Raw genomic sequence first — 27505 nt, 5'->3', positions numbered from 1 at the left:
GGGGATGCGTCTCATGCAAGTTTTACTGTCGTTTGAGTTGTTCTTGAAGAACTGCACCAACACGTCCAACAGTGGTCTGCGAATCCCCCCCCCCCCCCTCATCCCCTCTTGCTTTCTGAAGGCCCTTGTTGGTAAAATCAGGTTGTTGTTGTTTTTTATAGCTGCCTTATCATTCCCACTCATGCATGACCAGAGAGGAGCAAAATAAGGCGGCTTGTAAAGACATGACTAGAGCTGTTTATGTATTTACTGATAAACTCGTGCTTATTTCATTATTTGTTTGTGTTTTTGACTCAGTGCACATCTGAAATCGCTACCTTTCCGTGAAACCTTTGTCCTAAAAAACAGTTTTCATTAAATAAGTGATGATAAGACAAAAATGTCATAATGTTACAGCCAGAAGTGTCTTCAAGCAAAACAGGATGAACAGGAAGCGGCGGAGTTGAGGGGGGAAAAAAACTTAATTCAAAACACACACTGACAGCGTGGAGACTGCCTTTTATTATTTCACTTACGACTCAACAATGACCGAGAATCTCAAACAAAGCTTTAAACAGAATGGATGAAACATAAACTGACAGTCCAAAAGACAATTTCTACCTTTTTGCCTGCATGACAGAAAGAAATCAGGATTCCATGTGATTAAAATATGTCTGTAGTTTCATCAGAGCAGGAACGCCCATGCATTGCAGCCTTTGAAATGCGAGCAGCATTGTGTCTGGGAGATCTCCCCATTTGCTTTCCTCTGAAGTCTCCTGACCCCCCCCGTGATGCATTCACTAAAATTTACAAGGTGTGTGATTTACCCTGCGTTGGTTTTCTAATCTTTTCAATTGCCTGAGATCAAACATGCAGTTCTTCTCAGGGCATCTTGTTTGATTCTCAAGCTCCCCTTTGTTTTGTGATAACAGCCGATCACAGCTCTGTGTAAATACCATGTCATGTAAAAGGACCCTCTTTTATTGGGTTTACATTATTTAATCACTGATTATTGTGAATAATGAAGAAATGCACCAAAGTAAGTAAGTAAGTAAAAATACTAAACATGTAGAGTAACTCAAGATAATATATAATTTTATATACATATAATTTTATTGGAAATTCATGTGTTGATGTGCATGTTAATTTCTTGAGGGTAAATCATTTCAGCTACTTTACATAACGTGATGTAGTTTATTTGACTATAATTTAATATAACTACTCTGAATTAGTTAGATTTAATTACGTTCAAAATATGTATATTTAAAACAAAGTATTTAGATCCTTCAGTAAAATTAACAAAACCACATTAAGTAAGGAAATATAATGATTAATTACTACAACGTAGAGAATCATACAGAAAAATGGACACTAATAAAAAAAGAAAAGTTGCTTTCCAAACAAATTTGTTTCCAGTGCCGACTCTGGATGCAGCCAATCAGGAGCAGATGGGAGGAGGAAGAAGAGAGGAGAGGAGAGGAGAGCTGACCGGAGCTTTTCCTGCCTCATCTGCTCTGCTGCGAGGCTGCTGGAGAGGTGTGCAGTTTGTGCGTCCTGCGCGCTGAAACAGAAGAAACTCTGTTAACTTGCGCAGCAACAGTCGGGGAGGGGGGGGTCGGGGGGGTGCGTGGAGAGGAGGGAATGCGCCTGCCGTGCTGATACCGGGAGAATCCACGGATTCCACAGCCGCCGCGTAAAAAGCATCTCATTACTGGACTAAAGCAAACTGTTCACGCCTTTCAGATTGATCGATCTGGACTTTTTTTTTTTTCTTTCTGCGTGACTGTTGATGTTCTGCAGACTGAAACCCCGTCAGAGATTTCTTTAACACGCTCCGATCTGAAGCGTCTCAGACCGAAGACATGAAGCTGTTCGTGTTCGGTGCGCTCCTTCTGTTAAAGGTAAGCAGAGCTTTCAGCGCGTCCTGCGTAAAGTTCATTGCGTTTGATTTCGCTCCATTATTCACAAAGGAACTGGTTTAAAAGTGTTGCGTTCAGGTTCACCAGGATAATAACACATTGTGGTCACAGCATCGCGTTGATAACGTATTATTTAGCCGTGATCGGTGTGAAAACAGGCCTCCCACTCAAACTACCTCCAAAGAGAAGCCCCATGGGGCTTGTAGTCCTGTCTGGACACGCTCCTCAGAGGCAAAGCACTTTTTTGTTTAGTGTTTTGAGCTCTTTAAATGATGTGTCGATTTTTTTTGCCTGGGATGAAAGCCAAGATGGTGATTCTCCCAACTTTGTTGAAGGATTTGTCTGCAGCCCCACGAGCGAATGTGGGATCGGTGCTGCTGAGCGATTCCTTCATTTCCTCAGTGTGTGATTCAGAAGGTGACTTGAGAAGAGGCTTCGTGATTCTGTGCCTGACTTGGTGTCTCTGACTCCTTTTGGCTCTTGACTCAAAGCTGTTCCTGGTGAAAATGTGGCCTGCTGTTCACTGTTGCTGGACATGGACATCCGGGGCAAAACATTTAGATCATTGTGTGTGTGTGTGTGTGTGTGTGTGTGTGTGTGCTGATCAGCTATGTTGGTGGTCGTCTGTTACTGCAGCCACATTGTGTGTTTCCACAGAGTGATCAAGCTGATTTCTTTGGTTCAACCTCAGGACCATGAAGACATTGAACCGCTTCTCGATTCCATCGGCTGAGAGTTTGAAAAGCAGTGGACGAACAGTTTTGGATGTTGGCTTGAAGCGAAGAGAAAGCGATGCCTTTAATGTCCTTTAAATTTGCCTCTCATCCACCCTGCTAATGACAGTAATCATCGGTGGAGGGCGGCGTGTGCGTCTTGGACTGCTGGCATTCCCCCAGGGTCAGACTGTGGCTGCTGAAAAGCCTCTGTCGGTGTCGCCGCCAGACGGGGGGGGGGGGGGGGGGGGGGTCACGGTTGTTGTCTTCATGTGGAGAAGCGGGAGAGAGCATCCTTTTGTGTGTTTTTATTTTTCACGCAGATTAGATTAACTGCATGCTTCAAAAGTAGTCTCGCTTCAAAGAGGCAAAGAAACGGCTGAAATGGCGTGTGTGTGTGTGCGTGTGTGTGTGTGTGTGTGTGTGTGTGTGTGTACGTGTCATCTGTGATGACTGAGTGACTCTGGCAGCCGTGGAGCTGAGAGCCCCATTGAAAGCAGCGTCCCCCCGGTGGTCCGTCTGTTCTCCCGGGGGAATCCCTGCACATTTCAGCGTCTAACCTAAATGGAAAAAGCAACTGCAGCTCCCGGCGCTCCAGACTTTGTGCCCACAAGGCAGCAGATAAGCAGGAATTATTTCTGGTGCAGGAACAGCGAATTAATCTTTGAAAGCAAATGGGCCCATAAAGCCAAAGATGAACTACGGGCACATACTGGAGAGTCACGCCGTCACCGTTTCCCCAGTGACAAAACTCCAAATAGTAAAGCAATTCATTTCGATGCCTCTAAAAAGTCGAGCTTACAATTTGAAGGTTAACCAATCAGAGGTGGCCATATATAGTAGTGTTTTCATACTGTATACACTGTTGATAGTGATTTACTCTCCTGAGTAGATCACTGTTCCCGCCCCGTCTCCGGTGGGGTTTGGCCAGTTTCTGCCCCTCCAGGCAGGCTGAAACCGAACAGAAACGCGTAAAAGGAGGTGAAAAGAAACCAGAGCCGCTGCCGTCCACCATTAGCAAGGAGTAGACTGAGTCCAGGTTCTGGAGTGGGTGCAGAGAGCGTCCGTCTGTCACATGCAGTTAAAGGTTATTATGGTCCCCTCTGGGTCGCAGTCAACCAGCTCCAGACGTGCTGCTGCTTCCTGCCTGCTGGCTTCCACCGAGTTAACGCCCCGCTGCCTGTGCTTCCTCGCTTGCACCAGGGAACCCTAATAAGACTCTTTCTCCTGGAGGATGCCCAGGATGCTCGGAGGCATGGCACGGTGTGTGTGTGTGTGTGGCTATTTGTTGGAGGCTCTAGTCTACAGGTTCACACATGTTTCCTGTGTTTCTTGGCAGGCTTCAGAACCAAAGAGAGAGAGAGAGGCATCAGTGGGTTGTTTAGCTGCCCCCCCCCCCCCCCTTTCCCCTTTTCCCCTTTGCAGGAGGTTAGTTGTTAGACATCTGTTTGCTGTTGTTAGCCCCCCAGGTGGAGAAGGCCAACCTCCATTAAATGTGTGCATGTTCAAGATGCCGTCGTCGTGCACAGCCTGGAGAAGGGGAGTTGCTGAAGTTCTGACCCTCACGGGCACACCTACAGGCCTTTGCAACTTCAAAGCCCCCCCCCCCCCCCCCCCTCACCCAAACAGACACTTGCATGCTGGGCCGCCTTGGTTAACTGACACCCTCGCCTGGGGCTGTCTCTTTCATATACCCCCCATACAAACACACACACACACACGGATACACACTGTCGTTGACACTGATGTGGAATGAGTGGGAGTGCGGAAGCTCTTTTTACGTCTTCCTTCCTCCTTTTCTGACCGTTTTCCTTCTCCCCTTTTCTTCTTCTTCTTCTTCTTCTTCTTCTGCTTTCCACCGGTCCGTTTGATTAAAGCCAGCCACTCCTGTCAGCCATCAACGCTGCTGCACAAGCCATTAGGAATGTCTGATCGACCCCCCTCGTGCCATAATTCAAGCTGGGCTCTCCCTTACCCGCTCGCAGATAAAGGCCTCTCTGCACTTCAAGGACGAAAACTGAGGCAGACACAAAGATTAAGAAGCTATTTTCAGTCGACTCGGTTCCTTGAGCTGCACCGGGGAATGGGAAGCGTGTGATCTTTCTCCTCGCATGCGGTGCGGGACAAAAAAGCTCCTTACTGCTCGCAAATACGTTAAATATCTTTGTATCCGTGGTTTCTAGATCTCCCAACAAAGACGCTCGCTTTCACACGGACACTATTTCTTTTTAATCCCCGCCTTTCATTCGCTGTAGGTTGCTCTTGGAGACGCCTGCGCGAGTGGCAAGTTCACCGAATCGGGGCAGTGCTGCAGTCTGTGTCCTGCCGGAGTGAAGGTAGAGTGTGGGAAAGAGGACACCGAGTGTGCGCCATGCCCGCAGGGTAAGCAGTTATAGTCTAAGGTTACACCCCCCCTACCCCCCGCTGTAGAATGCGTTTTCCTTGCCTTATGATTATGTCTGTCATCTTTTCAAGAGGCTGGAAGACTTAAAAAAGCACAACCTCTCATCACCATCAGTTATTTGTGACATAAAACGGTGTATCCAGACTGACGCTGATTCTGTCATCCGTCTCCCAGGAACTTTTTTCTCGCCCGAAGGCATCGGCTCTTGCTTTCCCTGCTCCAAGTGTCCGTCAGGTGTCCCCACACTGGCGTCTTGCTCCGCCACTCAGGACACACAATGTGAATGTGACAACGGCTACTTCTTTTGGGGCAGCCAGGGCCAGTGCGCACCTTGCTCCAAATGCAGCCGTGGCCAGGGTGTAATCCGGGAATGTGGTCGGCAGGGAAACACAAAGTGCCAGATATGTGGCCCAGGAACGTTTTCCGAGGAGCTTCGGAGCAGTAAACCCTGCCAGGCCTGCACCCAGTGTTCTCCCAGCGAGGTGGAGATCCGCGCATGCATGCCCAACTCTGACACGCTCTGCATGGGTGAGTTCTAAGGATGAGATAGAATGGGGGCGGGGGCGGGGGGGGGGGGGGGGCAGAGGACAAATTGTCTTTATTTGTCTTGCAACAAATCACTTAAAAGACACAAAACAACATTCATTTTGATCCTGCTAAATAATTAATGTCTCTGAGCCACAGAACTCCATTGAGATATAAACGTATATATATATGTTTTTTAATGATTAAAATACGTTTACTGACATAATATCCGATCGATCCTCGATCGATTTATTGTCCTGCCGTTGTAAATTCTCACTAGTTCACCAAATCAGCAACTGGAAAATGTCCCCTACAAATAAACGACTTCATTCAGAAAGGCTGCTTTGATATGTTATTTTTCCCTTATGCCAATTAAAAATATATATATTTATGACCTGATTTAAGGGATCAGAAAGAATAAATGGGCTTGATGCTGAGTCCTGCAGATAATAAATGTATTGTTAATACATTCTTCACTTTGGATTTGCTGCCAACAAAAATTGAATTGTGCCAGCCATATTTTTCTGAAAGATCTAATGCAGGGGAATGCAGCCGTTGTAAAAGACAAAATAATGATCTAAAGCAGCAGAACAGGAAGTGGGAGGTTCAATGAGAATACGACGACATGTGGTCAACACCTGCATCCACGCCTCGTCTGAAAACTCGAACAGTCTGAAGCTGGGAAACATGAGTGGTGAAAAAAAGGACCCACTGAAGTTCACTGGCGTGAATCTGACGGGTCCTCGGGTTCACTGCCCACATGAATATAAAGGCCAAGCAGGCAGCTGACCCTGGACAAGCACTCAGCTCGCTCTCAAATGGCTTCATTTGCTCTCCAGCAACAAGGTCACCCGTAGACACTCAAGCGCCATGTGTCGTGACCCTTTGGCTTCAGAGAGGTCGTCCGACCTCACGGTGTTTGATCCTTAAACAGGCAGACCGCAGGAGGGAGAGCGATGCTGGAAACGGAGGCAATGAAAGGTTTTAAAGCTCCAGGGGACCGAGAAAGCGTCATTAGAAAAGGGTGAAATGCAGTCCAGGTCTGTTTCCAATGTGCCTATGAATGCCTCTAACGGGGCTTTTTCTAACTCCACAGATAAGAAGCTGCATATTTTGTCTCGCCCTGGTCTTGATGGGCTTGATGGGACCCGTGATGCTTCTCTGTGGCCGGGTGTTGAGGAGGTGACCGAGCAGGCGGAGGCCAGTCCTGTCCCCGGAACGCCCAAATTCACCCCCAATAACGAGGGCGGCAGCAGCAGCAACATCTTGGCCTACATGTCTGTTCTGGGTGCCGTGGTGCTGGGTCTGCTCATTTATGTGGCTTATAAATGGTGAGTTTTCACTAGGGAAGGGTCCTAGTCCTTAAATGGAAGTAATAATGCTTTAATACAAGCCTGGGGTGGAAAAAATAGCTCACTGTGGGGCTTGACTGACATTGTTTTCCTCCGCTTTTCTCAGCTGGAGGTCATGCAAACAGAAGAGGGCTCTGTCTAAGGCCCGGGCCGCTGAGTTGGGAACGTCTCCAGAGGGGGAAAAGCTCCAAAGCGACAGCGGCGTATTTCTGGACTCCCACAGTATACAAGACAACCAGCTCAGCAAAGGTGTGCAAACACACAAGCGTTTGAAGCTGCAACGTTGTGAGACGTATTTGAATTTCAGAGGGTGCAGATCAGAAGTCTTAACAAGGTCACTAGAACCTGCAGGAGTTTTGTCAAGCTGCAACACAAGCTGTTAAAACGTTTGAAGCAAATGCAGAGAAAGGAAAGTCACATGTTTGTGAAGGCTGTTAAATCATTTTAACGGCGAGTAATGGGCTCGAGAGGAAGAGTGCAAGCTGATAAACATGGAGGTCAATTAGGTTTAGGTATAAATACGCAGCTTTTTGTTTTTACTGGATGGGAAGATAAACACAATATACACACATTACAATGAGTGGAAAAGCTGGATCTATTGGGCAGTGTGTTGGTAATCCTGGTGCTTCAGGATGTTTGCTTCAAGAGTACAAAGAGTCGGAAAAAAAAAAGTTCTTTGGGAATGCTTCTCCATCTCCTCTCTAATCTAAAACTCATGCCTTCCACTCTTAAGCCAAATCATTTCTGAACATTTCAAAGTCTGATCACGTTTGAACAGAGTTTCTAAATTAACGGGTGAATGTGTCAGCTAAGCTTCATGTAGAAATGTAACCGTTTTTGAGTTACGCCCTGGACAAAAAAAGAAAAACCTTGACAGACGGCCATGACGATAAATACATTCCATGAATTAAAGTGTAGAGGGAACCTCCAGGAAAATGCTACCATTCTCTACTGTAACAATGTCCTTCACCTTTACATTTGGAGTATTATCATATCCACTAATAATGTGAATACAGTATTGTAATTATTTAAACTATCCTACTACTTATTTTGTCCAAATAGCAGTAAGATTATAATATCTGTGTTTCTACAGGCACCAAAAGGGACAGCAAGCAGGACACTCGTCTGTACATCAACCTGCCCCCACATAGGCAGGAGGAGGTGGAGCGCCTCCTGCAAGAGGGAGGAGGCCGTGGGTGGAGGCAGGTGGGCGCAGTGTTGGGCTACGAGCCCGAACAGCTGGATACGTTCGGGCGTGGAGAAGCCCCCGCTCACACACTCCTTTCCAATTGGGCCCAGAAGGAAGGCTCCACTCTGGGACTGCTGTGTTCTGCTCTGGCTCGCATCGAGAGGCCCGATGTGGTGACGGTCCTTAACTGCCCCACGCAGGGTGTTTCAGTGGTCTGACGCCTCCTTAAGCTCAAGTATGACATTAAAAGACTTAAGCAAAGAACTTTTGCTTTGGACTCTGACACCAACGCCTCTGTCACGGAGGTTTTCGGCCGATTGTTTCTGATTGCTTTGTTGGACATTTATTTCATGTTCCTGTAACGACTTCCTGTTGTCCTGTTTATGTCATGTGATTTCACGTGGATCCAAATGCATGAAAGAGTCTTGTGATGTGTCCATTATGTATCTAGCAAATCGCCGACTACCAGAGTAGACCGAGTACGTCACGACATCCCACAGGCGCAGCTGGAGGGGCAGTGATTTACATTTATGTTTACTGGACACTGGAAAAAAAAAAAAAACATGGACAGACATGCAACGACCTCCACATGCCTTTTACATTTACAATATTGTTTCCATGCACATGCATCCTGTGAGTACTGTACTTGGTAAGAGGCTGGAATCGTAATACTTAATTTGTACCTGCTGCACAAGTGTGGTTCTTCTAAATATAGGATACAATTATGTTTTTCCCCCCCATGAATCTGATTTTTCTCCTGCCTTCTCTTAGAAGCACCAGCCCTTCTTATGCGCTAAACAAACTATGTTTTATGATTTGCAGCTTTAGCATTTGTTGCCACTTTTCTATAGAAAGAAAAAAGACTGTGTGACTGTCCCCCCCCCCCACACACACACACGTCTATAAAGAGAAGAAAACTCCGCCCAGTTGATGGTTTTCTTGGCCAAACCTCAACAGAAGTCAAGGATGAAATCTAAATGTTGCTTGCAGTTGCTAAGAACACTTAGAGAGAACGTCTTAAATCAGCGCCTGGTTCTTCTATTCTTCTTTTTCTACTGCAATCACTAAGCAGCGTCGGTATTTATTCATACTGAGATTATGCACCAGTGATGCCTCCACTCCCATCAGCAGCTTTCTTGGCTCTTCCTAATAATCATGTGTGATTGTAAATACCCTTTTTAAAAAATATATATATTGTGTATTGTTTTGATAATCGTTGACTTTAAGGAAGATCATTTATTAAATGTGAAGAATGAAGGAAATCAATAGAAATTAATCTGTTTGTCTCACGGGAAAGATGCTCCGCTCCTATTGCGTATATGAATAATGAGCAGTAATTACTAGTTATGTAGAAAAATGCTAACCAAAAATGTAGAACTGTAATCTTGAATAATGGATAAATGCTGAACTAGTAACCTTCTTGTAATGAAATAGTTTGAAAGGTGACCAGTGAGAATAGTTTTGTTGGAGAAATAGGTTTCAGATTAAAAGACAAGCGGTGAAAATAGAAACTAACTGATAATAGGCTCGACAAAAACACTTGAATGACATAGCAAGGAAGTTGGGACAGATTTGGAACATGCATCCCATCAAGGGATTAAGTTTGTAAGAACACTTCCTACCCAATGCCCCTCGGGAAATCAGTTAATGGTGTTTAATAATTTAAAGGTGAAATGAAAGTATTAGTTTCATCTAAACTATTTAGGATGAAGGTTTCCTTTTACTGTGAGGCCTGATCTGCTGCCCCCCCCATCCCCCTCTGCACTCCCAATCTGTTAATGATCTCTTTGAATTCAGTCATAAGTGGGAGCAGGCATCGAGCATGGCCCACGGCGCTGTTATGTGCCGTCACACACTCCAGACGGGACTGCTTAACTGCGGTCTGGAGCACACAGGCATGGGTCTATGGAATGTACTCTGAGAGGGGGGGGGGGGGGTTGGGACCGAGGAGAGCAGGGGCAGCGCCTGCATTTGTCAGAGCAAACTACACGTCTCTTAATGAAGGCAGCCGATCACTCTGATTCCTTTCACTGTTGGCAAACACCCGCCTAAACAGCGTGTGTGTGTATGTTCTAGTGAAACGTGCACCTCTTCATGGAGGGGGGGGGTGTCATGGAAGTCGCTCGTGTCTGTTTAGATCTGTTCGAGGTATGGAGGAAAAACACAAATTTTACAAAACAGTTTATTTTCTTTAAAATGTTTTACACTCGGTATGACAATGTGCTTACACAATACTTACAGTAGAGTACGGTGAAACAGTTTGTACATAGAAAAGTAACAAAAATGGAAAAGAAAACGCGTGAAAATCTCCCCCCACCACTGAAATAAAACCAGAGTCGGACTGATGTGGGAGCTGCACCAGGAGGGCTGAGTCGGTGGAGGATGGGTGGGCTCGCTGGGCTCCCCAACCCCACTCCCCTGCATGCAGCTCTGGTAAATTTAACATTTACAATTTTATGAATGCTATTTCTGTTACAAAGTCAGTTCATTTAAACACCCCCAAAATCATTAATTCAATATATTCACATATAAAGCAATGTACACATGTCGGGAACTTTGTTTCTAATGCAATTTAATAAGCTTCAACTGACTACGCTAAAGAAACAACCTCAAAAACAGTAAAAAAAAAAAAAAAGTCTTAATGAATGAGTAACAGTTGGTGGAGCGAGGCCAGTCTAAGTGTCTCTAACGTTTCACTAGGACACACGAGTGATAAAAGAGCCAGAACACACAAGATGTTTAGAATCGGTTAAAACTGCAATGCTACAACCTTCACTGTCAGCATTACTGCTGTGAGAAGGGGAGACGGGGCAGTACGAGTTAAAGACGGGGCTGGACAGGAAACGAGGAAAAACCCGGACAGGTAAACGGCACGTCAAACATAGCATTCAAACCCTGCTCCCGTTAGTATACACAAATCGATAAAAGACATGGACATATTGATCACCAAGCCCAACATGCTGGTTATTATCTGATTCCTAAGTAGAGTGTGTGACTTGAAGCCGGAGACATGGAAAATGAAGGACTTTCCATAAGGATACCACGCTGACCTCATGCATTCATAAAACAACGGAGGCTCCAAAGTCTTGTGGTTAAGAAGGCAGGGTTTGAGGAGTGGAAGCTTGGACTTCCACAGCCCAGTTAAAAGCAGCACCAGATACAGATTCAGTGGTAGGGAAACGAAGCGTGCACAAAAAAAAGTGTTGGGGACTGGACTTTGTTTTTTCCTCCTCATGATCCATTTTTAACAGCGGAAAGTAATGGAACAACTTGGATATATATATATATATATATATATAACACCCGAAAGCTGATTAGTTTAAACCATCTTAGATCGAGTTTAGGGTTTAAAAAGTGGAACTGGGGTGATTATCTTGGGAAATATTTACGAGCCACCAATGAAGAATGAAGAAAAATGAAAATCTTAAAATCAAACAGTGAAAACTGTCTCTGTAGCACCTCTCAGTATCGTCCCTTGGAGACCGCCGCTCCCGGATTGTTGGATCGCTCAGCGACACACAAGTCTCTGAGTCTGGAGAATGAGACTCCTCCAGGATCCGGGGGCTCCGTCGAGCTTCTTGGGCAGCAGCGCGATTATTAGTCAGACACATGGGTACGAAGCTAGCCCACGCCGCCAGCTGGCTAGTCCGTACACAGAGTGAACGGAAATGCAAACCAGTGCTTCCCCCGTGTTAGTGCAGAGCGAGTGTCACGTCTGTGTCAGGCTAGTAAACCTCCGTGTCCTCCTTGGGCCTGTACACCGAGCCAAATCTCTGCATATACTTCTTTATGTACTCCTTGGTCTTGTGCTTCACATTTTCATTGCACTCGAGGTCCTCGGGATTGTTGCAAGCTTTCAACTCCTTATTCATGACTCCATGCGTTAGCTGGTAGGAAGAGCAGAGATAAGGGAAAGCGTCAGACGCGTCTCTCCTCACCAGACGGCAGTAAATCATATAATTACAAGGTAGATGAGCTGTGGTGGCATGCTTAGACGCCTAATTCTCTTTTAGTGACTTTGCGCTTTACAATTTAAGACAATAAAATGCACGCTGTATAAATGAGTGAAGCCCAACTGGTCTTTCTTGCTTATAGTATCCATGTCCTCAGAGTCCTGGTATGTCCAAGTGCAAACCACTCCCTACATAAACAATCCATGGACCAACCAGGAACCACGGAAAAACAGAATGCTGCCTTTTAAAAGAAACACTGGCAGGAAGAAGGCTTTTAGAATGAAACGAGTAAAACAAAAGACCTGAATGTAATCGCTGACGTGAACAATGTGTTTCTCAGTCTCTTCCAGAGGAAGAAATCTTGAGATCTGAACTATTCGGTCGTGGTTTGAGGGCAACCTCTGAGATCTTTTCCAGTCGGAAAAGTTGTCATCATAACGCAGAAACATTTGAAGCCGTTGTGTAAACACCTTACCTTTCTAGCCAGGTGTTTGAAGTCTTCCGTGTTGCTGATGCGCCCAAGTTTGCAGTCTGGCTTTCGATAAGGATTTAGACATTGCACTATGAACTGGGACATCTGCGTAAACCACACAAAACGCATTCGGAAAGTTGGAAAAACTTCACATTGAAGAACATTTTCTGAGATAAATTCTCACCTCTTTGCGAAATGTCTCTTTACTCTTCTTGGCAAGTTCGCTCGAAGTGTCTGCTTCAGCCGTCTTTGTGGAGAACTATGAAAATAAAACAGACGGATGATCAGATTTAAACGAGTTTGAAAACAGTTAAAATTAGATGCAAATTTAAGAGAAAAGATAGCAGATAGAAGGAAAAGGTCTCCATTTGCACAAACACAGCTGGTTTGGACCAGGCCGCGACATTTCTAAAAGCAGTAGCGAGGCCCTAAATGTGCACCACCTCAATCAAACATGGCAACTGGCTGCAAATAAGGAGCTATCAAGGTCAGCAGCGCATGAAAGAGCACCTGTGCAGCAGCTACTTGACACAAAGCAGGGATATCCTGCCAGGACGTTGCCGCTCCGGCCTCAGCCTTCAACGGGGAAAGCAGGCAGACAACAGCTGACTGCCTGCACCCACAAGAAAGTGGCGAGGATCAAAAGCACCGAAGACTCAAACACACGTCCGTGCCAAGGTCAGGAATCCACAAACATTGAAACTGGAGCCTTTACACCCACAGAGACTGTGCCAGTTTGCCACCGCTGTATAAACACACGCTGGGAAAATGGCTCACGACCTTGTAGCTGTGCAGCGCGCTCAAAGGTTTTCAAAATAAAAGAAAAAGGACAAAAAGGACACTTGTGTAGGACTACAATAGAAGGAACTAGTAAATGAATGCTGCCAGCCAGATGGCTTTGATTATCTTTTAAAGTCAGGAGAAAAATGAAGGGGGGGGGGGGGGGGACAAATGATGCAGAGGAAGATGAGCTAAGTTGAGTCACCCCTCCCCTTGTGGCCTTGAGGCTAAGGGACAGACAGCTGAACAGGGGGGGGGGGGGATGAATGCATTCTATTCCAAGACTCCTCACAGATTCTGACGAAGCCATTTCACGAGGACCGAGTCATTAAACTCGGTGAAGATGGTGCCGAGCGGAGAGTCTTTCTGTTTCACACAGCCGGAAGAAATCACTAGTGAAGCGTCTTCTAATTATCACAAAGAGCAAACTCTAAGATCAGGACTGTCCGAGCAAAGTCCTAGAAACATAAGTACGATAAACACGAGGATACTTCCTCGTTGTCGCATCAACAACAACAACAACACAACAACTGTCGCAACAACTATAACACAAGATCGCCTATGAAGGCTCACCTTGGATGGATTCTCATCATAGGTCGGTGTTCCCAGGTCCATCTCTGATTCATGGTCCACACTAGTGCTGTCGCTCATTCCGTCCCAGGATGGAGGGTCCCACTGCGTTTGCCTTCAGGGCAGATGTCACACAAAGCAATGTCACACAACAATACATGTTTACAAGAAGCACACAGACACATTTCACCTAGCAACACTAACCTTGTGGCAATGTGGTAGTAGTAGATCTTTCCTTCAGGGTCCCGGGCTACTTTCCAGTTGGGAGGTAGGATGATAGTTTTGGGTTTGGGGGGAGATGGAGGAGGCAGATCGATCACATTGTTGGGTACGATCATTTCCTGCAGCATAGAAGAAACATGAAAAACTAAATCAATGTATTTTCTCTCTCAATCAACTACAAATTGGATTATATATATATATATATATATATATATATAAGGACCTGATCAACTTCAGCTGTATTTAAATGGGAGTTTTTGTTATCATTTATTACTTATAACTTAAGTTAGTATATCAATCCACTTGATTATATCTTAAAAGGCATCTTTGTGACAAATCTATCTATGTTATTTAATGAGACGGGGACAAAACACGACCCAGCAAACACGTTGCGTATTTTAGATGTATACTGCCACCTTCTGGCCAAACAGAGACAGGAATGCCTCAGAATCGCAACACAATGCAGGCCGTCGTCGACCTATCACCCAAGCGTCTCGCGACTGGTCTGTTGGTTTTTTGGTCTGTTTACGTGTTTTTACGACATACCGGAAAGCGATCTCACCAACGATGACTACCGAGAGGAAATTCTCTTTCTACTACGTATTTACAGAATCACGACGCAGCATAATATAGTTAGGGCAATTTAACATGGTCGTAAGTCTGTCCAAGCCAGTTAACGTCAAAACTCATGCTGCAACCAATAATCTGATCATGCCATTATCATCATCACCATCGTCCTAGTTTAAGCGAAGGAGCCATTTCTTCGGCTTTTTAATGCTTCTTATCTGTTTATTAGAGATTATGTGCAGATTTCTCGGCGTGCGTTACCTGTTGGACAGTTTGGGATGTGACGATTGTTGTGACGGTGCCGCCCTGTTGAACCACCACCCCCTGCTGATGCCCGGGATACACAGGCTGGCCATGCAGGTAGCTGGCCGTGGGCTCGGTGTACGCCTTCACAAACACAAAGCACAGTCACATCAAACTGTCCATCTAGTCATCAATCAATCCACCGGTCGATCTTCACCAATTCATAGTGTTCAACAACAATTTCATATACATACACACATATATATATACATATATATGATTTAGAAATCCATGTATGATTAAGTATTTAATTACATTTACAAACTTTAAGTGCTGTAATTTAACGCGGGCAAAGCGCACCCCACCTGTATAACCGGAGTGTTGGGCTGAGGGTAGGCGGTGGGGATGCTGTAGATGGTTTGGCATGGCTGGCCCTGGTAATAGATAGCCGTCGGCGTCGGCGTCTGCGCAGGCGCCGGCGCTGGGGCATACTGCTGCGCAGGCTGCGTCTGCACGGTCACCGCCTGCTGAGTATTTGGATCCCAGAGAGTCGCGTAGCTCTGCTGGCCCTGCACCGGAGGGCCCGTCTGGGCTGGCACAGGGAGGACGGCCACGCCCGCATCCTCGGTCGCCGCCGCTGGCTGAGCATACTGCTGGTGGTTGGCAGTGGCGATATGCTGAGGGAGATTAGTCGTCTGCGAAGTGGAAGATGGAGAGGTCAGTACCAGGTCAGAGATACGACGCTGAGGGGGTGTCTCTTCATATGTGAGGGAGGGCTCAACCGAAGGTGTAGGTAGCAGTACTTTTCCAGCGTTAGGATTGGAAGGATCCACAAAGGTCTGGACGGGATATCCTGGCGGGTACGCGATGAAGCCGGAGCTGGAGGCGTAGGCCAGAGCCGGGTCGTAGGCCATCGTCTGGAGCTGCTGCTGCTGCTGCTGGAGCTGCTGCTGCTGTTTCTGGGCTTCCCGCTGAGCAACCTCCTGCTCAAAAAGCTTCCTGCGTTCCTCGGTGGACAGTTTGTTGCGCTCCTTTCCCCCAACTCCTCTCGGTGTCTTGTTGATGTTGGATGGGTCAAACCTTAAAAATCCCAAGAGCTCAGATGAATGTCACGACTAGACAATAGTTTACGGCTACGTAACACAACGTACAAACATTAGGCTACGCTCAGAGCGCACCAGCCAGGATTATACTGGGCACCGGGCTGATGACAAACTGGATTGTGTTCTGGATTTCTTGTTACCGAAGCATTGATAAGCATCTGGACAAATAATGCTGGATTCAGTATTCATGTCAAATGAATGCATTTTAACACAGCAGCCATTTTCATAGGATTGTTCTTTTTAAATCAGTGGGAGACACCGTTTAGCCGTCTGCTAAAACGACCCAACCCTAACCCTATTGTCCGCGGCGCTATCAAATTGAGGGTTCTTTTCCTAAATTAACAAAATAAGTCATCGCATGAAGAAATTATTTTGTATTCAAGCTGCTTTACAAATAAAGCAGTCGAACATTTACTCACATGATGTGCGCTTGTATTCTGTAAACGACCAAATGGCCAAACTCGACTTATTAACGGCTTTGGGAAGCGTCAATCTTGAACTTTGCATGATGTCCTGACAGTCAGGTACGTACTTCTGCACTGCTGCCGGTGATTAATATTTTCTAATGAGGGCAGATGATCAGAGGCCTGAACTCTCACACTGTTTAGATCATGTCTTTTATTTAAATGATGAATAGCGGTGCTTAGAATAATGGAGCCAAGCGTCGCTGAGGGAAATGAGAATGATCTGTATCAACAATCAGTATCAGTTTTGATCAGTAAATATTCTCCCTGCTTTTCCACATTTTCTCACAAACTCATGAACTTAATTACCGTTCTTCATTTCTTCGGGAGGTCCTCTCATAGGATGAGGGTGGCGAGGAGGAGCGCCTCCGCCGTCTCTCAGTGCTGCGTGGAGTTTTGTCAGAGACTCGATCTCTGTCTCTGTCTCTGTCTCTGTCCCAGTCCCGATCTCTGTCTCTGTCTCTGTCTCTGTCTCGGTCCCAGTCCCGATCTCTGTCTCTGTCATAATCTCTGTCTCGCTCCCTCTCTTGTTCCCTTTCGCGCTCTCGGCTACCAGAGCTGGTACGCGGGGTCAAAGCCATGTCTCTATCCCGGTTACGATCTGTGACAAGATCAGTTTCAGCAAAATTACATTGGAAAATTCAAGATGAAAAGTCAGATTTGGACTAAACTTACCAATGGCTTCCTTTTCCACCTGACTCTTCTTTGGTATTCTGTACACCTCCTGAAATGATAAGTACCGGAACTACATTAACTTTGAATGTCAGAACACTACAGAATGTAAAACAAATACTCTCTGGAAAAAAACAAAACAATTTTCACAATGATGCTATCTGTACTGACCTTCAGATCCTTCCAGCTTTCCAGAAGCTTAGCAGCCATGCTACTAATGTCCAAAGCACTGGGTTGGGGCTCTTGACTTCGCTCGCTCTCAACATCTGAGACACCTTCTTCTTCATCCTGAGAAGGAGTGCCAATCACTGATGGGTCTACGGAAGTCGTTTTAACCTCAGAGGTCATATTTGCCTCTGGGGTCTCAGAGCTTGGTGCAGCGTCATCAGTTTGCTCCACATTAGCAGGAGCGGGTTCCTCTTCGGTTTCCACCGTCTCTACCGGGGCTTCCAGATCCTCTGGAGGCTGCTCAGGTGGAAGATCGGCCACATCTGTTTGAACGGACTGATTCTCTGACTCTGCATCTTTGCTGGTAGATGTGTCAACTTCAACTTCAACTTCAAGTTCAACTTCAAGTTCAAGTTCTTCCATTAGAACCTGACTGGGCTGCTCTTCACCACCGTCTGGTTCCGCTTTAGATGCTTGTGGCTCCTCAAGTTCACCTGCTTGACAAACACTTGTGTCATCTTTCTTCTCACTTTCCTGATCCAACTCCAACTCCATTTCCATTTCTTCTTTTACCTCCTCGGCCTGAGGCTGGTAATGACCCAAGCTTATTTCAGCCTCTTCCCGTTTCTCCTCTTCCACCGACTCGTCAATTGTTCCTTTCATTGGGTCAGTAGCTTCACTCTCTGCTTCTGTTTTCAACTGTTTGCCGTCAGGAAGTCCTACGGGTGAGGATTCCTCCTCCTCTTCGTCCTCTTCCTCCTCCTCTTCCTCCTTGCCATCAGATCCTTTGCTTGCGTCAGACAGTGCGCTGTCCACACTGTTTTCACTGATGATTTTAAGGCGGCGGTAGACAGCAGGCTTTGTGGCATCGACGTCCAATTCCGGTCCCAGTTTGGTGGAGGACCCATCAGGAGTGTTGAGGGGTGTTTGAGCACGGGACGTGTTCTCGCTGGAGTAGCCATCCATTTCGGCAGGCTGCGGGATAGTTTTTGTCTGGGCCCATCGCTTAATGAAGGTCAGGACTCTGCTCTCCTCCAACATGTTTTTCGTAGAGATGGGCAGCACAGCCAAGGTCTTCATAATCTGTAAACAGAATAAATAATACTAAAGACTGACCTCGCCTGCTTGAAGTTAAAAACGTAGCTACTTTGTTGAAATGGGAAAATATTTAAGAGTAGCTTGAAGCAAAGTCAGTAACATATATTACCTCGAACTGCAATTTTATGTTACTGGAACTGCTGCCTTTAGCTTCAGAAATCTCCACCATGAAGATCCAGAGTAAAGACAGTCCATGATGGTCCAAGAACTGCTTCAGACACGACGGATTTTGTGTATCCTGCACGACAGAAACATATTTTATGTACTTCAAATTATATTAAAAAAAAAAGTCCACCGCATAAACAAGTGAGAACCACACAGATCATACTTTTATGAGCTTCAGGCAAATGAGTTTCTGCTCCATGGTTTCTACTCGGACCATTAACCTGCAGAGAGACACCACCTGCTTCTCATCGTACAGGCCTTCTCCGTTCTCCAGTAACGCCTCCAGCTCCTCATCAACCTGCGAAAAGGACAAGGCGATGCAAGTGACATGTTTCACTGGGAGGAACCGTCAAGCCTTCCATCCTAATGCATAAGATATACAGCCAACATCACCACGGCTATAAAACAGAGTTAAACATTTGGAACATGGCAACTTAATTTAAAGTGGTCATGCGTATTATGTGGACGTACAATGCCATATTATTTCCTGTCATGGGGAAAAACAGGGACGCAACCCAAGAACTGACCGTGGTGAGAGCACTCTTTCGATTGCGGTCTTTCTTCATCTTCCCTCCGGCGGCCCGAACACTAACTCTGTTCTCTCCACCCAGGAAGCCTCTGCAGCTGGGTGCTCCGCAGAAGCATTTCTGTGCTTCTTTGCTGTGGAAAAGGTAGATAAACATCAGTTCAATAACCAGAACTAAATGTCTATATGTATTTTAACTTTCACACAAAACATCAATGTACAAGTAAATACAATTAAAAGAAATACAAGGCAAGAAGTATTTGCAGAGAAGCTGTACCCATATCTCTGGAACTGATAATCAAATGTCAGTTCCGTTCCAGCAGTAACAGACTTGGTGGTGAAGAACCCAACTCGAAGCTGGCCATTGACAGTCCACTGATGAAGGATAAAAATCATCTTCAGTAATTAAACCTCTCCGAGTTACATTCAAGGTCTTTTTTTCCCCCCACTTTACCTTTTGTGTCTCACAGTTTGGCTCACAGCTATGATTCATAAACCGAGAGCAATTACCCTTCAGTGTTGCATCAATGATCTGAAAAGACACAATGCAGAGATAAGTCTTTAAGTCTGCCACTCCATCCGAGTAATTAAACCAGATGGCAGCTTAAATACGCATTGCACATTGTCATATCATTGTTTACCTCGTTATTCTTTAGAGCCATGAAGTAGTAGTGGATGTTCTTATTACGGGCATATTCTCGGACCCTTATTTTGAACTCTTTGTGGTCCAATACCTCCCCGCAGTATTCCAGTACAAAGGTGTTTCTGAAATATCAATAAAAACAATAACATTTGACAATTAAATAAGTTACTGTTATGTAAATATTACATTTCAGTTTCATGTTAGAATGCAAAAAAATCAAGACAAAAATAAATACTACAACCACGAAAACAGATTAAAACTCATTTGTACTAACGCTATATGCTTGTAAATATTTGAAAGTGTTGCATTGAAAATGTCAGAGAAGCTTACGAAGCCAAGTCTTTAGCGGCACGTAGTCCCCAACCCTTGTCTTCTGTGAGGATAGCGTCAAAGTCTGCATGCTGTTTCATCTGGAAGCGTCGATTAGAGCAGTAAACTCCATTCAGGCACCGGGATGAGCTTGAAATAGAAAACACAAGTCCTTTAAATATAAATTTAAAACTGTTTCTTTCTATTTCCAGATTTTCCATACCGCCGACATAAAAAACGAGTTCTTACATAATGTTAGAAGCTTTGTGTGTAGTAATTCGCTTACCACTCAATCATCAGAAGTCTGTTTAAACAGTCTTCCCCGCAAGCTAACGCTCCCCTGGATCGCTCCTCCCTGGGCAGCACTGGACACTCACACTGCATCCTCTTTATATCTCTGTGAGATTTGCTCTTCTTCCTACAAAAACAGGAGACCTTTGAAGCTCATGTGTGAAAGTACTCGTGTTTTTAATGGTGTTATTGCTTGTACACTGTTGAGCCTTGTTGATCAGAATGGACAACACCTTACCTCTCAGTCAGGTATAGGTTCTCCTCAATCAGGTCAAAGTAAGGGGGCATCTTTTTGGACTTGGAAAACTCCCTCCATTTATTGGCGTCTCGAAAGTCTTGCAAAGTTAGACATGGACGTTGCTCCTCAGCCTTGGGGTGACCTTCCTTAGTGACATTATCGCCTTGTAGACGCTCCCGCTTGTCTGTCGGCCCAGCTTCTGCCTCGTTGTCCGAGTCCGACTCGATCTCTGGACGTCTTTTCTTTGGAGGGCCCCGCCCTCTGTGGGGTCTGAAATTGACTTCTCTAGGGGGGTCAGGCACAACAGAGCCCCTGCTGTTGCTGCTTATTTCATGACCTTGTACAAAGCTTGAAGGCCCAGGATCACTGCGTTCACTGACAGTTTTCCTAAGATCCGATGGTTTGTCCCCATTGTAGTCATCATTAGTTAAGGAGTCAGGATGGATTTCACTGGAAAGTTCCTGATAGTTTTCATATACATGGAGGTAGGCATTTCTTCCGGTCTGAATGTTAGGAGGCTGGTGGTTCCAGGAGGCATTCATCAACAAGAGCTCCTGTTCCTTGGGAGAAGTTCCCATCAGTCTAGTGTTCCGTAGCTGAGGTCCGTGACTGCTGTCGGGCTGTACGTACGTACTGCTGGGCTGCTCTGGTTGGGCAAAGCCCCAGCCAAGGCTGCGTCCAGTCTTGTCATTGTTATTGTCAGCATTGGCGAAGTCACCGTGCTGATAATAGGTGTGCATCTCACCTCTGCTGCTTACAAAATGCTGCTCGTGCACTTGTTCGCACTGCGTGGAATGATCGGGTGCATGAGAAGGGCCAGTGGCGTCGACGCGGACACTGTTCAGGTCAGCCGTGTGAAGTTGGGAACTGATGGAACTGGAGCCCTCAGAGTGACTTGTGCTGTCGATCATATTACTCTGAGACTGACACAGTATGTTATTCGAGGAATCATTCCCACTTGCATACAGAACACTATTCTCCAGAAATGCAGTGGAAGGACACCCGTGCCTTTGTTTTTGGACTTTGCTGAAATTCACGTCAGCGGCCCTGTTGGCATTCGGCAGCTCTGAGCCAGTCGACGCAGTGTATAGCGAAGCTCCCTTTCCCCGTGTGCCCATTGTAAGGGAAGAATTCTTTGGCACCACCACAACAGAGTGCAAGCGTTTTATAGCTTCGCCACAATCAGAGTCGTATTCTGAGTTGTCGCTATCACTGGCCTCACTCTGCCCCGCCAATGCATCCTCATTTACTGCAGTTCTTGTACTCGGTTTGCTCTTATGGACATTGCCCTGAAATAGTTCTTCCTGGTCGTCACCATTCCAGCGCTCCCTTTCAGAGTTGTTGACCTGTGGAGTGTTGTTTACGTGCAGAGACTTTTGTGTTTCAGTTATTTCAGGAACCCTCATCTTCATGTCACAGCGGTGACTGCTGGCGCTCGCTCTGAAAGGCTCACTTCGGTCTCTGTATTCATTTGTCACGGCCGTGCCGTCTGTCCGTGCTGTCACGGCAACCCGTTGTGCGATCTCAGTCTGTTTCAGCAGTTCAGAATGCGTTTCAATTATTCGCTGAATATTTTCTTTAGCAAACTCAATTTTTGTGACAGAGATCACCGTTTTAACAGTCGGCTTACTCTCTCTCTCTCCACAAACAGTCCTTTGTGAATTATCATTGTCTAAGGTATCCTGTCCAACAATATCCCATCTGGACTTTTTGGGAATACTGCTACTCTTTTTAACAGTATCTAAATTTTGCTTTCCAAGTGTTACTAGATTCTCCGATTCAAAACATAAGAAATCTGATTTGATTGGCACGCTTGTGCCGGGCTGGTCGTCAGCTGTCGAACGCATTTCCTGCTCAACAATCTCTGGTTGACATTTCTGCTGGCCATTGTGCACGACAGGCACATCTGTTGGGACAAGGAAGGATGTGGGCCCTGGTGAACAGTCATCAACCTTCTTGTCTTGACTTGACATTGAACCATCATCATTTTTATGATATGAATTTAAGACAACTGCATTTGAATACACATGTGGTTGGTTATTACACAAAAGACTTTCCTTCTCATTGGTCAAGTTTTCCAGGGTGGCGTTTACGTGCTTCAGGCTTTCCCCTGAGGTTATATCTGAGCCATTGTCATTCTCACCTTCTGCACCTGATTTCGTTTCTATTGCCTCAAAACGAGATTCTTGCAAACTCTTATCAGCACATGAGACCATGTTCTTAAAAGTCTGATCACTCTGCTCATTTTGATGGCAATCCGATTTTTCCCTTTCACTATTAGAAGAGAATTCTTTCGCGCTGGAACAGGGTGGTTCTTTGTTAGGGCTGCAAAATATGTCCTCCGATTGTCTATGATGTCCAATGTTTATCACAGAAACTTTACACGGAGTTATTAGCTTAATTTCAGACCCTTCTGTTTTACACTTGTCCTCTGAGACAGCACTTTTGTCAGGCTCATGTGGTATTCTTTTATCATCTGCCTCAGAGTCACTAGAGCTGTTTTTTTGGTGTTTGTCATATATCTGGGAGTGTGAGTGCGTACAGGAAGAAGCGGATTTGCTATTGGCCTCTGACTTGTGATGGGAACTAGATTTACGAGAACACATTTCCAGGTCAGGCGAGGACTTTCTCTGGGAATCAGAGTCTAATAGCCGTTTAGACATCCTTACAGACTTGGACTGTTGTGTCCTTTTGTCCAACTCTGAGGAGCGAGGGGAATCTGCCGATTTAAAGGGTTTGTCAGATTTTGCGTGAAATGATGATTTTGACTCTTTGTGTGAGCTGGAATGAGTGGATGATCTGCTTGAATCACTTGTCCTCATCTTTGTCTTCCTATAATCATCCTCAGAGTCAGAACTGTCCCGAGTTCTATCGGTGCGAGAACGAGAATGCCTTCTCTCTCTGCGTGGAGAACTCCTGTGGGATCTCCGATCAGAATCATGATAGTATGACCTTTCAGAGCGCGAGCCTCTGTCTCCCCGTGACCTCTCTGATCTGGAGTACGACGAACTTGTTCGAGATCCTCTCGATCGTGACCGTGATCTCGACCTGGTCCTTCTGCGATCTTTGTCTGATCGAAATGAACGCAAAGATGCGTGTCTGGACTCACGGTCTGATTTGGAGTAACTCGAAGATCTTTCACGCCTCTCCAAACGTTTCGAGGAACTTTTTTCCTTGTCCTCCACATATGAAGCAGAGGAAGACTTTTTCACGACTGTACTTCTGCTATCAGAGTTTGTTTTACCTTTACAGTCGACTGATTTGTGACTGGAAGACATTTGAACTGAATCTCCATCAGATTCAGAGCCTGGGGGGGCACTTTCAGATTGGGACATGCTTCTATTAACCGTCTTGTCATTCTCAACAGAGCTGGAACGCTCTCCATCTTTTCCTGAGGAAGCAGGCGGCTTCTCGGGACTTGGGGTCGCCTTTGTCTCGGAGACCTCAATGTGAGCATTCTCAGAGGGGGCGACATTGGCAGCACTCTGAGGATGGGGCGCTGGGCATTCAGTTACACTCTCACTTGTTGATTTCTGGACAAGATGCAATTCAGAGCACGGTGGCTCCTCTACCACGGCAGACGTTGGTTCCTCTTCGGTCAAAGAGATGCTAAGAATTTGCTTTTTGAAATGCATCTTGGGTAAGTCCTTCGGTTTACTGGTTGGGGAGATGGATGTCTGGGAAAGTGTCTGTGCTCTTAATGGTGGCACCACGGTTGTCGGCTTTTGCTCAGCTTTACTATCTGCAATCGGCCCTCCTTTATCTGAGGTTGGTGACAAGGCCAGGTGAGTTTCAATGATAGACTTATCAAGGTTATTAGTGATGAAGAGCGAACTCGGTAGTGGCTTCTTGGTCTGTGCAAAGCTGAAGGACACTTTCTGACGACCTTGATCTTCTAAATTGACCTTCATTTTGGTACCTTTTGGCAGGAGATGATTTGATAGCATGACTCTGGGAGACAAGCTCTTTATTAGAGCTGCCTTGGATAAACCTTCTACCGTCACCTACAAAGAGAAAAGAGAGGACAAATAACGCTGTAACATAGATTTTCGGGAAATCAAGAAATTATAACTAAGGATTTATGCTAAACTAAGAACCAACAGATGGATCGCAAAGAAGGCAGTAATATAACTATCCAGTGAGTAGATTTTAAATGGGATAATAAGATGTCAGACTCAACTTATTTGGCCTAATTGCTAATGTTGTTAGTGATTTAGTAAGGTTATCATTCGCCAACTGATTGGATGTTTTGGTGCTGGATGCTACAGGAGTACATCTTGAGTTACATTAAATATAAACACAATAATTATTGATTAGTCATTCTCATTAACTGTCTCCTATCCCATGTTCAAGGGCTTCAACAGTTGTCGGTTGCTGGTCACTCCAGGTATCACATGACCACAGTAACGACGGAACGCGTTTATCGTCGCAACCTAAATTCAGTGAGTTGCCAAATGCAGAGACACCACTAAATACTAAAGACTGGACCTATAGCTTTGTTTAATACTTACTGAGGCGCCACTCCCCTCCTCTCTGGAGTTACAAAAGTACATCATCGGAACATGAAAAGGGAAAAGACAGACAGAAACAGATTTGAACGATTAATGCAGCACTTAAATAGAGCAATTTTAACACCATCCAAAGTTGTATCCAAAACATAACATAGTAACTACACAAAAAAACATTTGTGAACTTACATCAAAGTACTCTAAACAGTGCAAAGTGCATCGTGTACTGTCTAATACCTGATCTCAGACTTGAGAAGCGTGTCCATTGATAAGCTCATTTACGGTTAGCCGGTCTGAAGAGGCTGCTGGCCAAGAATAATCCAAATCAAAGCAATGAGCCCTCCAAAGTGATGCAACACCTGGCGAAAAAGATACGGTTGTGTCAATCAATTCTTGTTGAACCACATCTTACAGCGTAGCTACATTATTTGAGCGGGGTTGGGGAAATTCAACCTTATGTGATACACTAAACAGTCATAATTAGTGGGTTGGCATCAGTAAAATAATCCAATGAGTAAATATTGACAGATAAAACGTGACACCAGACGCTTTCAACCATTATAGTGTAAACTAGATCTACAGTTGTTCCTTCTGGTATAAGAGAATCCTCTGGCACTCATCTGTTGCGAGACTTCCATACCATTTATTTCTATTTGAAGAATTAAATGTAAGTGCTGTCGCTTTATTTCATTAAAAAGAAAAAAATATAGTTGCTTTCACCTTCAGTTTATAAATAGTACTTTCCCGGTCGACGTTTATACATGGTGAGAAGATAGCATTATTCACCATCATAAACATAAACAGAGCAAGCAAGAGAACCAAAAGAGTGTCTGTGGAACAATACTTTTTGTGAAAGAATACATTTATGCGCTTTTGAGAACAAACGGTTGCTGAATTTAGGCCAATGAGGGCATGAAATAACACATGGCCTTAATCGGCAGGTTCGCATGCAGCCAAAACATGGCCTTTAAAAGGTGAAAACGAGCAGAGGATGTATTGCAAACCTATCCATTTTTGAGAAATGTCCTGAATATATGCGATCTAGTCAAACTACGTCTGATAAATGTGGATTCAGTGAGCTGACAACACAACAATAGATTAACGTATCTTAAGTTATTTGATTGTGGCGTAAGTTTATAAAAATACAACCAGCGATGCTAACTTGGGTAAGCTAACACTAACAGAGCATCGGTGGGCCATACGATTTGGTAGCATTAGCTTGTGTTGGACAGTGTATTTTTTATTGTTGTTAACATTGTGAAGCGAACACTTCTGTGGTTAAAAACAACGTACGTGTGGCATTTATTTAGTTTATCGATAAGGGAAAAAACACCGCTAAACTATTGCATTTATATTCATATGACGTCTAGCCACCGAACTCTACTAGCTTCCAAAGCTAACGCTAGCTTGTTTAGCTAACTCTAGCTCGGGCTAACGCTACTGTTGTTTAGCTCTTATCAATCAAGCCACGTTATAAATGTGTATAAACATGGTAATTGGGGTGTTTGACTAGTGAGGAGTTCGTTGCGTTTGTTTTCTATAATAATATGGACTCGTATTTATCAAGTCTATACACCCGGCTTAACTAGCATGCTAGCAAATGATGTTTTGTCTACTACAACTGTAAAGCTCTCGTTAACCTAACATCATATATATATATATTAATCTGCAGTTCACGAGATACTCACTTTACGAAGTGCATATGATCACAAGGCTCCCCCATCTTCGAAATCGCTTTTAATCGGCCTTTTGTAAAACATTAAGCAACAACGTATGCCGACGTAAATTCCATACGGCGCTGTCGGAAATGACCGTCGGCTCGGCTCGGCTCGGCTCGGCTCGGCTCGGCTCGGCTCGGCTCGGGTCTGCTCGGGAGGCTCGGCTCCTTCTGCGCCGCAGCTTCAGCGCTGGTGAATGTTGCTGCTATCTATCTAATGGACACACACCGATCCCGTGCAGCGTCTCTCTTGCGCCTTGTTCGGTCACAAACGTCACATGATGAGAGAGAAGAGCCGGCGCGAACTCTGGAGGGCACTGTGGTGTATTATATTAAAAATATATGTAGGTCAAATTCGCTACCTTGAAATAAAATAACACTGACAATAGCGAGAACCCGCGACAGGATATCCGGCATGGAATACAATGGGATACAAGTCGGATAAACACCGATATTGCGAATTTAATTATTTCACTCGTCCTGAAGAAAAGAGAAGTTAAAGAAAGATGTTATGGTTGCATGTTGTGGAAGAGTTGACCATGAGATTACAGAATTAATTACAGTCATTAAGTTCTCTCTCGGTCGCACACTGACTCACAAAAGCATGATCGAAATAGAGAATAAAAATATGTGGTCTCTTTATTTTTTGTACGATTTAGTTGTAGTCGTCGTTGTAGTGTCATACAACCTCCGATACGGTAGGTGTCGTAATATG

The 27505-nt window shown here is 45.1% G+C and overlaps 2 protein-coding genes across 2 annotated transcripts; one reads left to right on the top strand and one right to left on the bottom strand.

Moving 5' to 3' along the window:
- Positions 1-1841: 1841 nt before the first annotated feature.
- On the top strand, positions 1842-8299 carry nradd (neurotrophin receptor associated death domain). Its single transcript, XM_068760542.1, has 6 exons — positions 1842-1880; positions 4867-4993; positions 5190-5543; positions 6637-6871; positions 6999-7141; positions 7986-8299. Exons 1-6 carry the CDS (start codon positions 1842-1844, stop codon positions 8297-8299), a joined length of 1212 nt encoding a protein of 403 aa, XP_068616643.1.
- A 1960-nt stretch (positions 8300-10259) lies between these two features.
- setd2 (SET domain containing 2, histone lysine methyltransferase) lies at positions 10260-26796 on the bottom strand. The gene is made up of 21 exons (XM_068756287.1): positions 26762-26796; positions 25077-25098; positions 20566-24569; positions 20323-20454; positions 20058-20186; positions 19726-19849; positions 19539-19616; positions 19362-19459; positions 19086-19218; positions 18722-18856; positions 18503-18631; positions 17299-18378; positions 17131-17179; positions 16765-17056; positions 15254-15968; positions 14907-15032; positions 14061-14197; positions 13860-13971; positions 12691-12765; positions 12510-12611; positions 10260-11968 (listed from the first exon to the last, which is right to left on the bottom strand). The coding sequence occupies exons 1-21, from the start codon at positions 26794-26796 to the stop codon at positions 11807-11809; spliced, it is 7869 nt and encodes a 2622-aa protein (XP_068612388.1). The 3' UTR covers positions 10260-11806.
- Between the last annotated feature and the right edge of the window lie 709 nt (positions 26797-27505).

The sequence above is a fragment of the Brachionichthys hirsutus genome, chromosome 3 (assembly GCF_040956055.1).
Source record: "Brachionichthys hirsutus isolate HB-005 chromosome 3, CSIRO-AGI_Bhir_v1, whole genome shotgun sequence".
Taxonomy (NCBI): Eukaryota; Metazoa; Chordata; class Actinopteri; order Lophiiformes; family Brachionichthyidae; genus Brachionichthys; species Brachionichthys hirsutus.
The sequence above is the reverse complement of the archived record's forward strand: the minus strand, read 5'-3'. Positions and strand labels throughout refer to the sequence as shown.

Coding starts and splice junctions, on each gene's coding strand:
- nradd (XM_068760542.1), top strand. CDS start 1,842: ATGAAGCTGTTCGTGTTCGGTGCGCTCCTTCTGTTAAAG. Junction 1,881..4,866: donor GTGCGCTCCTTCTGTTAAAG/GTAAGCAGAGCT, acceptor CATTCGCTGTAG/GTTGCTCTTGGAGACGCCTG. Junction 7,142..7,985: donor AGACAACCAGCTCAGCAAAG/GTGTGCAAACAC, acceptor GTGTTTCTACAG/GCACCAAAAGGGACAGCAAG.
- setd2 (XM_068756287.1), bottom strand. CDS start 26,796: ATGGGGGAGCCTTGTGATCATATGCACTTCGTAAA. Junction 18,857..19,085: donor GAAAGAGTGCTCTCACCACG/GTCAGTTCTTGG, acceptor TCCTTTTCGCAG/GTTGATGAGGAGCTGGAGGC. Junction 11,969..12,509: donor TCAAACACCTGGCTAGAAAG/GTAAGGTGTTTA, acceptor TCTTCCTACCAG/CTAACGCATGGAGTCATGAA.